This window comes from Heptranchias perlo, chromosome 2 (genome assembly GCF_035084215.1).
Source record: "Heptranchias perlo isolate sHepPer1 chromosome 2, sHepPer1.hap1, whole genome shotgun sequence".
NCBI lineage: Eukaryota > Metazoa > Chordata > Chondrichthyes > Hexanchiformes > Hexanchidae > Heptranchias > Heptranchias perlo.
The window spans coordinates 49641397-49655843 of record NC_090326.1 but is presented as its reverse complement, the minus strand read 5'-3'; the positions used below and the strand labels follow the sequence as shown (position 1 = coordinate 49655843).

At 39.4% G+C, this 14447-nt stretch overlaps 1 protein-coding gene across 2 annotated transcripts in view; it reads right to left on the bottom strand.

Annotated features, from left to right (window-relative positions):
- Positions 1 to 2336: 2336 nt before the first annotated feature.
- Positions 2337 to 14447, bottom strand: part of drosha (drosha ribonuclease III) — a 190271-nt gene continuing 178160 nt past the window's right edge. Inside the window, exons 32-33 of one of the 2 annotated variants that reach the window (XR_010966622.1) lie at positions 5096 to 5387; positions 2337 to 3666 (exon numbers count right to left, since the gene is read on the bottom strand). Coding sequence is in view for 1 of the 2 variants with exons in the window: in XM_068001877.1 (XP_067857978.1) it covers positions 5257 to 5387 (131 nt within the window). In the remaining variant the exon portion in view is untranslated. Of the gene's footprint in view, positions 5388 to 14447 lie in introns of both variants that reach the window. The other variant, XM_068001877.1, reaches the window with a different exon arrangement.

Genomic DNA, 14447 nt, shown 5'->3' with positions numbered 1-14447 from the left:
TAAATCTTGGAGCAGTCTTGCCCCAGTGCTGCTCTATTGTGTTTATTGGTGTTTGTTCCAGCAAAAGCCTTTGGTGCAATGGCCCTTTAAATAGAGCCGCTTCAGCTGACAGCCTGTCACGCGAGTGCGCAGTCCGCCCGCTGCGCAGCTTTCGGATGGCAAACTCGGAAGCTACATTAAGGACCACCAATTAACTCCCAATCGGGTGGGAAACGGTAAGATTTTATTTGTCATTTTACCCGTGCGTCCATTGACCCCCCACCCCCGCCCGCCCTCAGCCATTTGAAAATCGAGTCTAATGTTGCACATTCTGTAGTGGAAAGTTGCATGGCTTTCAAAAACCATGTTTTCATCAGTCAGAGGTAATTTCTCAACGCTGAAAGACAATCCTTTTATCCCAGATCACTCAGGCAGACAAAAAAGATTGCGGACACTCAATCACACACTTAACAGCACTCTAAAACTATAGGTTTTAGTGAACACTTTTTACTGTTCATATCAGACATTCCTAGCACTCAGATACATGGCAGTAAAGCACTGTGCAGATGGCACAGTGAAAAGTCAGCCAGATTTTCCACTGGTTGCAATTAAACTGTTGTTAGATCTTGTGAGTCTCCTATGCATATTAGATTTATGATGATCTTTCATTCTTTTAAGAGCACTACTTTAATCTGCTCCTACAAATAGCATTAGAAAGGTAGTGTTGTTTTGAATATAGCAGATGGACTGGGTGTACCCTCTGGTCATTAACATTTCAGAAAAGCACATGGAACCTACATTTTAATATTACAAGAACTGGGAGGTATACGACATCTGAAGTCAACGAAGTCACTCTACAATTAGGAAATCAGCTTAGTCATGATCAAGGTTCATTTCTGAGAGAGAGATGGGGGGTAATTTTGATATTGTGCGATAGTGTAAAATGGAAGATAGTGAACCATCTCTCCCGATTTTTATTTCCATTTACTTCCAAATTCTCCTAAGCAAAGCAAAGGAGTGGGATAAGCAAAAAAAAATGTTGTGCACAATTTCTTGGAAAATTAGGCTCGATTTTAAGATTAATCTTTTATGCCAAGAACTGTACCTTCATTCCACAATAGCTATGTAGGGATACACTGGGGTAAATTTTCATCTTCACCACCTGGGCAGTAATCCGGTGGAGTGGATCCCCTGCCTGTTGTAGAAACCACCCGATTTTCTTCCCATTGATTTCAATGTAATGACAATCAAGTGGGTTCTATAACAGGCAGGTGATTCACTCCACCAGACTGCTGCCCAGGTGGTGAAGGAGGAAATTTACCTCGCTGTTTCCAAGTTATAGACTGTTATATAGCAGAACCTATAATGTACAAACACAATCAGTTTGACTCCTCACTTGGGATGGTCCTAGCTCTCTCGGTTCATCACAGTTGCTGTACTGAAACCATGCAGACGCTGCGACAACGGATGAACGGACACCGCGCAACAATCGCCAAACAGGAGAGTTCCCTCCCAGTCGGGGAACACTTCAGCAGTCAAGGACATTCAGCCACCGACCTTCGGGTAAGCATACTCCAAGGCGGCCTTCGAGACACACGACAACGCAAAATCGTCGAGCAGAAATTGATAGCCAAGTTCCGCACCCATGAGGACGGCCTCAACCGGGATCTTGGGTTCATGTCACGCTACACGTAACCCCACCAGCGAACAAATGTTATCTGTTTTTAATATAACGGGTCATTTGCTGTCTTTTCTATGTTTCTGCCTCTCTTTTTTTTTGGTGGTTTGTATATTCGGTGGCCTTTTAGGTAACACCTCTCTGTCTGCACACTGTGATTGCCGTGGCAACGGGCAGTTGGTAAGACTATCTGTAATCACCAGGTATTGTTCTGTGATTTATAAATGCGAAGGGTTCGAGGATTTCATTTCCACAACATTCACCTGAGGAAGGAGGAAACCTCCGAAAGCTTGTGAATTTCAAATAAAATTGTTGGACTATAACTTGGTGTTGTAAAATTGTTTACAATTGTCAACCCCAGTCCATCACTGGCATCTCCACATCATGAAACTAAAGAGGAAGTTGTTTTTATCAGGAATAGCTTTATCATAAATTTAGTTCACCCTCCAAGATAAAATTACACTTTTTTGTCCTTCAGTTACCAAAACGCACAATGCAATTTTCAAAAAAGGTCAGACCTGGTTTCTATTCCATATTATCCCTCTTCTAACTTGTAGGGGGTGGTGGTGTGTGTCAGCTTCACCTCTGACTACTGAGCGGTCCGAATCGCTCCCACTCCCTGGGTTCTAGACCTTGGACTTATTTGGGGGTTGTGACAAAAAGTGCAGCAGACAACTGGTTTTGGTACAAGAAAAGAAACTGGGTTTATTGAAGTCACAAATGAACTTATAACATTAGGATAACACTGAGATTATACAGACATACAAAGTACACTTAGTTAAGAATGGGGAACACACGGCATAACGAGGGAAAATCACCCTACTAATCCCCTTACCCTTGTTCCACCCCCAAAACCTAACTAAATTGAACTAGGAGAGGTCAGGAATCATGCTCACCAAACCAGGGTTCCTTGACTGTTCGAAATCCAGCCAGGTAAGCCGGTTGCAGTTTTGGGGTACGCTCTTTGTGTCCTCTGGGCCCTGCCGTCCCCACGTGGTCCTGAACTGGAATCTGCGAAGGTTCTTCAGTTGGATAGAGTCTGTTGGTACGGTAAGGCGCAGTTGTGGGTAGGCGATCTTCATGGAGGGCTGCGGTTGCCTTGTTGCTGCTCCAAAACTGCTGTTTAAAACTGAACTGCTTAGAACCTGCTCCAAAACCAACTCTCTGTGCTTCATTACTGGTCGCCCAGTTATACTGTTTTTCGAATTTCTTATCTGATTCCAAAACAAGGTTAGTTCTTTGTCTGATTATGGTGGGCTTCTCCCGGTGATTGTTGGTTTCCTGTCCCCGTAACTAGGCTTGAACTGAAAGCCATTGTATTGATGGGTTTGCATAATTGCATTGATTGCTACCTTCCTGCTTTTAGTAGTTAGTAGCGATAATTTATGCAAGGTTTTGTCGGGCTTTAGTTTCGTGTAAGCTGAAGTCTTTCTCTGGGTTGATTGTTTTAAAGGGAAGAATGCGTATTCTGTCTTCTCTCATTGTCTGGTTTTCAGGAACAATCCACACTACAGCCAACAAGCCCGGGCATGTCCAGTCCCAGGCCCTCATGGGCCGAATCTCCTGTCTGCAGGGATCCATATTTAACCCAGCAGTTGGGTCCTCTGCCATAAAAGTCCAAAAGTCATATCCTCGTTGATGATATGAAAAATGTGTGAATTTTGAGAACCCTTCAAACTAGTCGTTGCTTTAGCCTGGTGGCACAGAACATGGTCATCTCTGAACAGTGCAGTATCTTAATGGTCTTATGTATGATGGGAAATATAGAACATACAAATTTGACGGGCAGGAAAAGACCAGCCCAAAAGAACTATGTATATCTGCCAGACTGATAACATACAGCAATAATATGCAGCAAAGTTGTAGTGAAGTTACTAGTAATGATGACTTTCAATAGAAACTGGCTTCATCTGGATTTTGCTGGTTAATGTGCAGACCTTGTTTGTTTGAAATGCCAGATATGTCAAAATGTTTAATATGTGTCCTGAAACCACGCTTGCAGCTTTTTGCTGAAATAAAAATCATGCCAGGTGTCTGTTAGTATGCACAACTAATTGCTGAATTACCATACTTGGAGTCAGGAGGTCACGAGGGGTCGCATTCAGCACTTAATCAGAATTTTGATTTGAAAAAAACCTTCTCCTCCCTCCACTCCACTTCCAGCTCTGAATTCAAAACATTGAACCCTTCTAGAGCAAAAACTTGCATCATTAAAAATTCTTCTAATCATAAAACCATGAATAAGCTTTTTTTTAAAAATACAAACTTCCACCCTTAAAGCCTCAGACAGTTCTTTTGCAGAACAAATTTCTCCCTTTTCCAGAACCATTTTACAAAAATCTGAGAAATGCACTGAAAGCTATTAAGATAACATTTTTAACAAGTTAGTATCCTTTTTGGATATGTAAAAATACATAATCTAACTGAGTCAATAGGAGACAATTCACAGGAAACCTTCGTAAATACAGCTTGTGTAAAAATAACTCTGTGTTTGAAGGCAGGTTCAATGTTTTGTGTGAAATTTTTGAGAAAAAAGTTCCAGTAAAGTCCTAAACTCCTTTACAAAAATGCACGTTTACAATGCAGACTTGCCGAACAAAATTTGAACAAATCGGGTAGAAGGGCATCATCTACCTGAAAAAAGCTGGCCCCTAAAATGGCCTGGATGATTTCTTGAAGACACAGAATCTGTGGGTGTTCTGATTGATCTTACAAGCAATAATTTAATAATTTCTAAGAACACATCAGTGTACCACACCACTTCCTATTCACAATGCATTGAATGTAGGAATGAATATATATCACATAACAATGCTAAATCCTGATTCAATCATAAAATATCCCACAAAGATCTCAGAACATATAATAAACTCAACTGACAGTCAAATTTCGATTATAGGTAGCGGCACATCTCGAAGTGTTACTAATGCAAAACGTGCAGAATAAAGGTTACACTGAAGCATTCTCTGCTGTATGTATTTATGCTGAATGATGGAATGAATGATTTAATAGAGCGTGTTACAAAGATTTATACTCATTATATAATTTTATCAGAGGCTTGAAGAAATCCTGATCAAAAGCACAATATTTCTTAGCAAACTATTATGTATTTATCAGGGCACACCTATGGTGCCAAGAAGACATGCTTTTTGGTTATTAAAAAGGAGGTATTTTATTGACCTGTCATTAGCAAGGCATTACAGGATTCGAGTTATACAAGCAATGCCCAAAACTTTTTGCATAAAACAAATAAAAGCAACAGGTAAAAAATATTTGGCGCCTTTGAAAATTAAAACTACAAAATAAAAGGTACAAGATTGAAACCAAATAATTAAAACTGAACTAAAATGAGACACATTCAAATGCACATTTAAATAACATGAAACAAATCGCCCGCCCCAGTGCCATGCCTCCTCTGCAGGATTAGGAGTTTCATACCTCATTGCTAAGAGTGGAATACTGTATCTTGGTTTTGGTGCACACATTTCATGGTTCCTCATTCACTTTCACATTAAAAATAGGTTATGTCCCCAAAGGCAAACGTGGCTGGAATTGTAGTTGTTAAGAAGGTAAATATGCCACAGTTTTCATGTACTCGTTTATTTTCTGCTCTCCTCAGTCTCACTGGGATCCTTCTCCTGTCGTTCTCTTTCCCGCCTCATTTCTCTCAACTCCTGTCTGTATTTCCGCTCAATGAAGCGCTTCTGATGAGCCATCTGGGGAAAGTTATCTGGTGCAAGGAAGAAATATTTTATTAATGAACTGTACCCTGTAGTGTTTCAAGAATGTTACATTGAAATATAAAGAGAACAAGAATTCACTCAAATTAAAATTTTGAAAATAAATTTAGGGCAGCTCGTTTATAACTGAAAGCTTCCTTCTGTAACTTGTGAAGCAGATAAAAAGGTGATCGAACAACAAAGCAATACATTCAATGAGCAAATGCAGGGTTAGTGGGTGGGGGGAGGGAGGAAAAACTACTTCTGGAATAATCAGCAAACCACACTATGACATGTACTTGATATAAAAATAGGTGCTTCAATGAGTAACACATGGACTGTAATGACATTTCTACAACACTGATTGGGCTGGGTATTAACAGATGAGAAAGACTATCTCTTTGTGTAAAATGCACTCTCGTTTATTCTGTATTTTTACATCATATTTACTGTGGTGATCTAGTAAATCATCAGCAACAGTAGATATCAAACATAGGTGGGGAAAGGATATGCATTTCTAATGAGATAGAATTACATAGAACGTACAGCACGGAAACAGGCCATTCGGCCCAACAGGTCCATACCGGTGTTTATGCTTCACATGAGCCTCCTCCCTCCCTACTTCATCTAACCCTATCAGCATATCCTTCTATTCCTTTCTCCCTCATGTGTTTATCTAGCTTCCCTTAATGTAAACAACCTGAAAATATTTTAAATAAACTGAAAAAATATACATCTCTAAGGTTAAATACTTTCTTATTTAAGTCTTGCGGTTGCTCATTTACAGTGTTAGCATTGCCTGTGTGTGTGCAGTGTGCATGTAAGCATTAAAGTAATGTGGCTTTATTAGAACTTTTCTGGTTTTCAAATCTGATTCTACAATCCAAATCTCTCTCTCTCTCTCTAAATATCTGGCATAGGACATGCAATTCCAGTCCACAAACTTTACTTTTGTTGTAATGACTTTGTGTCATTGTAAATTGCTATATCAACATTTTCTATTCAATTTTACTGTCAACTGTGATGATGTAGTTGCAGACTCTGAAACAAGTATTTGAAGTCTCTCCAAACTCCTTCAATATCTTGTACCTTGATGAAACCAGAACTAAGAGGTTATAACTATCAGGAAAGATTGAGCAGGCTGGGGCTCTTTTCTCTAGAAAAGAGAAGGCTGAGGGGTGACCTGTATAGGGTAGAGAAAATGGTTTCACTGTGGGGGAGTCCAAAACTAGGGGCCATAAATATAAGATAGTCACCAATAAATCCAATAGGGAATTCAGGAGAAACTTCTTTACCCAGAGTGGTTAGAATGTGGAACTCTCTATCACAGGGAGTAGTTGAGGCAAATAGAGTAGTTGAGGCAAATAGCATAGTTGCATTTAAAGGAAAGCTAGATAAACACAAGAGGGAGAAAGGAATAGAAGGTTATGCTGGTAGAGTTAGATGAAGAGGGGTGGGAGGCTTGTGTGTAGCATAAACACCGGCATGGACCAGTTGGGCTGAATGGCCTGTTTCTGTGCTGTAAATTCTATGCAATATATATTTAAAAAATTAGTTTCATCAACAGATAGTGGGCAATGGCACAGGCAATTTACTGGTAAATAACTTAAATTTAGATTTATTTATTTGACATCAAAAATATTCAGATTGATAGACATTTTCAGTCACATGCTTTTATAACTGTACCTCCTAGACAATAAATGAAATCTAATTAAAATAATTATATGTATTGTGTGACATAAAGACACATTTTATGGATAGTTATTGTTATGTACTCAGAATGAGAAAATGCCATCACCCCCATAAGTGTTCTCCCCACTCTTACTGGATTTATCCCCACCCTTCCTTTCCTCTACTGTCACCTCCTGGAGAAGCATAAAAAAAGAGACCTGTAGCCAATTCAGGATCCTCTGTCAAAAATTCCTCTCTGACCCCTCTCCAAAGGCAGTCAGAGAAGCCCCTGAAAAGTCCAACCCATAGGTTATTACCTTGAAATCTTCTACCATGATCGCATAGTTTTCCAGAAAGGTGTCTAATGCCGGTTTGAAGGACTGCGAGGAGTCAGTCTTCACCATCACCTCTGGAATCCATGCCGCAGGTCAATCACCCTCTGTGAAAAATAAAACCTCCCCAGTCCCAACTCCCTCAATTTAAATATGTGGCCCCTCGTACTGCCTGGCTCCATCACCTCAAACAATCTATCCAATGTTACTGAATGTTATCAAATGCCCTTCATAATTTTAAAGATCTGAATCAGATCCCTTCTAAGTCTATGCCTCTCCACGAAGTCCAAACCCAAGTTGTGAAGTCCATCTTCATAGTGCAGTGCACTTAGGCTAGAGGGTCATCCTCAGTGCCCATCTCCGAACTCTCTCTAGAGCCGGGGACGGGGGGAGGGGGGGTTTGCGCCAAAGGGTACACAATACTCCAGATGATACTCCAGGACAAAGCAGCCTGCTTGATTGGCACTCCATCCACCACCACCTTAAACATTCACTCCCTCCACCACCGGCGCACCGTGGCTGCAGTGTGTATCATCTACAAGATGCACTGCAGCAACTCGCCAAGGCTTCTTTGACGGCACCTCCCAAACCCGCGACCTCCACCATCTAAAAGGACAAGGGCAGCAGGCGCATGACAACAATACCACCTACACGTTACCCTCCAAGTCACACACCATCCCAACTTGGAAATATATCGCCGTTCCTTCATCGTCGCTGGGTCAAAATCCTGGAACTCCCTTCCTAACAGCACTGTGGGAGAACCTTCACCACACGGAGTGCAGCGGTTCAAGAAGGTGGCTCACCACCACCTTCTCAAGGGCAATTAGTGATGGGCAATAAATGCTGGCCTTGCCAGCGATGCCCACATCCCATGAATGAATAAAAATGAGGTCTCATCAAAGCTTAAAGCGCTATTATAGTGGGACTAAGTTTTATACTGAACAATCTGGGCAATATAGCCCAGGGCCTGATTTATTTTGGCAGCAGCTGTCTTACACTGAGCTTGAACCAATGACCACTCAAGTCTCCAGCAATGGCTTCTCTTTCCGACCCCGCACTGTTACCTTCTATCGTCTCAGGAGTCTGAGTACAGCTCTGTGAAGCAACTTGAGGCATTTTTCTACATTAACGGTGCTATATAGTGCAAATTGTTGTTACACTGAAGGAATTTGCCAATCTTGAGCCCACTTCCCCAATTTAACCAAATCTAGTTCTAGTCTATTTCCTTCTTGAGGTCTATGGCATAATTTTGGATTTAGATCCCTGAATTTAATAACCGTACTCCATATGCCTTGCTCCGGAACATCAGTAAGCATAAAACACATGAAGCATGCCTATGGTCCTTTAGCCAATTTGTGATCCATCTTGCAATACTCCCCTTGACGCCATGGTACTTAATTTTAACACAGAGTCCTTCAAGTAGCTCTTTATCAAAAAACCTTTTGGAAATCCAAGTAAGTGAAATGTTCTGGATCTCCCTGATCAACTGCACTAATAACTTCAAAAAACTGGATTAGGCTTTCTGAAGTCATGTTGACTATCCCCCATCAAGCCTGAGCATTCCAGGCGATCATTAATAGCACCCCTAATGATGCTTTCTAAGAATTTTCTAACCACTGGGATTAAATCAGGCTACATTTCAGTGTGCAGAGGTTACCAATCCCTGTAATTGATACAAACTTATAACAATCAGTTGCTGCTTAGAACACCATCCTGCAACCTTGATGCCTTTTAAAGTTAAACACACAGCATTGGGTCTACATGGAAAAAAAGCACCCCAAACGATTAAATATCAGGTATTAAACCATTTTACAACAAAGGGTAAAATGCAGGCAGGGATATGAATAATTAACAAAGACAGAGACTATATTAATGATCGAAACCTGATAAATATGGAGAATCTTTAGAAATTCATAGCTCATGCTCTGAAATTTAAAGCAGCGCCAGACGGATGGTAAAGAATTTACTCATTGGGGGTCTTCTGTTATTAGTTTTCTCTTAAATAAATTAGCACTTGTTCAGGCAGCAAAAATGTTATTCAGTTGCACTGATTAAGCAGAAGACTAAAAATATAGATAGCAAAACAAACCTTTCTATGGACATTGTGTGCATGAGAAAAAGATAGAAAAAGAGGAGGGACACACCGTCTGAATAAATGAGAAGTCAAATTTGTTTTTGCCTATTTAAGATAGGTAAGGTAGGAGCATAATATAACAGGAGAAATGGCATTTAGCGGAGTATTTCCAGCATTTTCTGTTTTTATTTCAATTTCCAGCATCTGCAGTATTTTGCTTTTTGTCTTATTGTTTAATTCACTGCCACCTCTCTTCCTGGAATGCCCACCTTGGAGAAGTTCTGCTCTTCTCTTCGACATGATTTTCGTTTGTCTCTTTTACCCTGTTCACCTTCGTTGCTATCTGTGTCCCTCTGATGAAAGGTCTTCGACCTGAAACGTGAACTCAACCTGCCTCCCTCCACCGATGCTGCCTGACCTGCCGAACGTCTCCAGCATCTTCTGGTTTTATTTCAGATTGCCAGCATCCGCAGAATTTTGCTTTTTGTTTTAACTGAAGTGGCACATTCGAGCATGGGGCAGACGTATGACTGTTTTTCTTTTCTTGGTACATAAATGACTAAGAAGTGAGAGCTGAAAGTTATATTTGGTTGAGTGTTACTGCACCCAGTTTGCTTCATCTGTTGTACAAAGCTGTGCCAGGATTCCCAGTGGCAGGTGGGAGATGCTGCTCAACATGAAACGTGTTTTACCTAAAAACTCAAGTGCTTTTACTTTCACAACAGATAACTTTCCTGTACTGTTGCAGCACTCTATTTGCCAGTTTCCACGAATAACTTTAAGTGCTTCTTTCAATCACACACACACAAACTCGCAGGAACAGTAGACAAGTTGAGAGAATCATAAATTTCGAGAAACTTTAAACAAGGACCTTTTTTAAAAATACTCAAATTGTGTTGCTAAAAAATACAAAACAGTTACAAAACCATGACACATAAAGGTAATATCAGCCGTACATAGCGAGCATTCTGTTGCAGTTTCTTTAAGTTGGTTTTAACAATTTTTAAGTCTTTTTAAATTAATGATGAGTTACATGGAATTCAAAAACATCTGATGAGGACAGAATTGGGCTCAATTTGATGCCCCACATCACTGAATAACCAACTGACATTCACTGTCTAGACTCACACATGAAGAATGGTCACTTGGGCAAGGCCTGGTGCCAGTGAGGCGAGACCCCATCAAAGAATCAGTGTATTCAGGGAAGAGGATAAGGGAGAAAACGGGTGAGCAAAGTACAGATAAGCCCAGCCTATTTAGGTTAAAAAAAATTAAAATGGTTTACTTCTAAATCTCAGTCAAATTTGTATTCATGAACGGGCTGACAGCTCGCAGCATGTCCATTTATAGAAAGGATCAAGAGCTTATGGACCATAAAGCACTCAATGAGATTAGCAAAATGGCAATGAAACATTAGTCAATGTGTACACATTTGGAAAGAAGTAAAGATTGTAAGAGGTAGCCCCTTACCAATTATCAAGTCTGAAAATAAACTGAAGCATTTCAAAGTTACTGAGGTAACAAATGAATGTCACATGATCCGTGAGTGATGTTTGTCCAAGTTCAGAACTGTATCAGAGACTAATGTGCTAATGAGATCAAGTTTAGTGCAATTCCTCCTTCTCAAAAAATGTTACTTAGCCCATACAGTGCTCAATGTAACAAAGGGATAACAAGGACACTTCCCAGCATGTTTATTCTCCTAAAGGATTTTAAGGAGAGAATGACTGATCTGAAACAAATGGATAATGCAGATGCAGATAGATTAACTTAGAACGAGAGTCCAAAACTAGAGAACATGTTTAAAACTAACAGGTCGCAACCAAGAACCAAGATTGGAAGGATTTTTAGCTCAAATTTGGCTTTGGATATGTGATCGACTTCCAGCAAATACAGTTAATGTTGATCAACACATTTAAGAACGATGAATTAATTAGGAACATGATTGTGGGCTATGAAGAGAAAAAGAAGTAATCCAATGTTGTGAGAAACACGATGAGTCCTGAACTGCTCAAATCTTGAGAAAAGTCATGCAGAGGAAGGCAACTGCTCAACGATGAATTAAGTAGGGTGCAAATGATGATAAATAGTGTGGCCTTTTGTTCAAGTTACATGCGTGTGTATATAAATCACAGATAAACTTTGCAGAAGCTTTTCTTAGGACTAGTGAGGTGGACAGAGTCTATAAAAAGCTTGTTTAAAAATTTGGTTTGCTTTTGTTACTGGAGGTGATGGATTCACATGTATACATGGGCAGACATATGGTGTCCTACATGAATCCTCTTACGGTATGAACAATATGTTTTTGTGTTCCTGTGCTATGTCAGTATTTGAGGACAGTTCAAAAACACTGGATTAGCGAGTTTCTTCATGCCCAGGCGTCCTTTATCTCATTTTCTGGCTTGTTATACTCACTGAAAAGCTCTTAAGATAGCAACATACTCTAGCTTCTAAGGGATTTACTTGACGTTGACTTCAGTTTAATTATTTGACTTAATTTGTTTTTTGTATTGCAAATAGCTTTGATAAAAGTCATCATTGAACTGAATCTGCTCATGTGTACACTATTCACAATACCACACAGCTGTGAAATTGTATTAATTTGAATATCATTTTTTATATTACGGTGGATTTGATTGAAGTCCTGCTTTTCTGTCATTTCCCTTTTGTTTAAAACCCCAATTGTTTGCATCAGACATTCATTAATATTTTATGATTGTAATTTTATTATCAATGTGCTCAATTTCCACCTATTGTCATTTAACTTTTCTAACTCCACAATATGTTTATGCACGTACACATTATCATTTTCTTGTCACAGTGGTCAGATCAAAATGTTCAATCCCACACTAAATGGGCAATGTAATTGAAATCTTCAGAAAATTACAGCGGCAGTCACTGAACAATGTGTAATTAATTTACTTAATTGTGATTTTATTGCAAAATGGCTCATTGTGAATGCTGAGAAGAGGGGAAAGGGAAGATGGGATGGCTGAATACATTATATGGGAGTGAAACGGCTATTCTCATCCGATGCACATTGTCTCTTTCAATTTGTCAGACAAAAAAGACAATAAATATGTAACGGGAAGTCTCTGAATACAACACATATTTACCAAGTGACAGAAGTATACAATCAGTGAGTGGAAAAGTCAAGAGGATCGTTTGGCAGGTCACAGGTTGGAATATAAATGGCACTCAAAGCCGCCTTTTACTGCATTTAAAGAAAACTTTCCCTTCCTCATTTTGTAAACAATCTTACAACACCAAGTTATAGTCCAACAATTTTATTTGAAAATCACAAGCTTTCGGAGGCTTCCTCCTTTGTCAGGTGAATGTCAGGAAATCACCTGACGAAGGAGGAAGCCTCCGAAAGCTTGTGATTTTCAAATAAAATTGTTGGACTATAACTTGGTGTTGTAAGATTGTTTACATTTGTCAACCCCAGTCCATCACCGGCATCTCCACATCATTCCTCATTTTGGGTTGCCTGCACCTATGAGACTTACTCCAGTTGAGAGGAAGACAAAGGGCTTACTCTCTAACTGGCTGCTATGAGATGTGAGAGTGTGGCCGTCAACAAATCACTGTGCAATTCTTCCTCCTCACTCTGGGGTGGGGTGGGGGGGGGATATCTCTGTTCAGCACATGCCTCGCAGATTGGGCTAGCAATTTGTTGTGGAAGCATGAACAGAATCTACATCCTGTGACTCCATCAAACCAAGTATTTGAGCTACACCTTGCTGTTCTCTGTACACAATATAATGTAAAGAAATACCATGGTTATTTGATGCCACAAAAGGAGTAGCAGTACTCAACTCTAGCAATGTGCTCTGGCTCCAGACAGCAGTTATAGTCTGCTGCTGGTTTCTCAGTGGCCTTAAAACTTGATGCCCAATTACACTTTCATAATTTGGCTGGAACTCCTCTATGTCATCTGATAATTAATAGCAGCACAACACAAGGTAGCATACAGCAGATTCTGTACTCACACTATTCTTTATTTGTAAGGAGCAGGACCCATTTTCTTCCAGCAACATTATAAATCATGATTTTTTAAAAAAAATGTCAGTTTTGCTATTTGAATATAAATAATATCAAAATCAGTGAGATTGCAAAACTTTTAACTACTTCATTTAGATAGTGTGTGAACAATCTGTGCTAATTTGTTTTAAACTTATAATCTATTTTCGTGACTTTATTTCTCCCTAATGTTATGAGGGTGGCTGGAAAATGTTAAAGGTAAACATTTTAGTGATTCATTCAATTTAAGAACCTTAATTAAAGCACTAGATTATTCTGTCAATAAGTGTGAAGAATTTGTTGACATTTTGTGACCCTACCAAAATATCCAACCTAGTTGATAAATTCTAAAACTTGCTGACAGTTTAAACTGAGCTTTAAATATCCACTTTTAAATTGTAGAGGGGTAGATTTTCACTGGTGCCGTTGGGCAGAAACTTAAAATGATGGGGAAAAGCTTACCAGGGTTGGAGTAGATTGTGCAGCGTTACATGAATGAAGAAACATTTTTATTTGTCTTCATACTGTAAATTTTGATGACAGCTTAATGGTATGAGGAGAAGCTATTTCAAATGAAGCTTACGTGCTTCTGTAAATTTCAGAAAAACATGTAGGTGGAGAAAAAAAAACACAAGAACGAGAAATTGTTTTTAAATGACATCTCATGTATTTTGTAAGTGCATAAAGGGATTTAAAAACAAATCCGCCTGCTGTTGCGAGCTACATTACAGAGGTACCAGAGGAAATTACACAACACACTGGTTCCTGCCAGAATTAAAAGTGTAATGTTCAACCATTTTAGAAAAAAAAATGTTTAGGAAAAATGTGACTTAAATGGCTTACAAGATTACCATCACAATTCTTAATACTGCATTCAACAAAAATGTTATGGTAGTATAGTGGTTATGTTACAGGACTAATAATCCAGAGAACAAAAGCTCAAATCCTACCATGGCATGTTGAGAATTTGA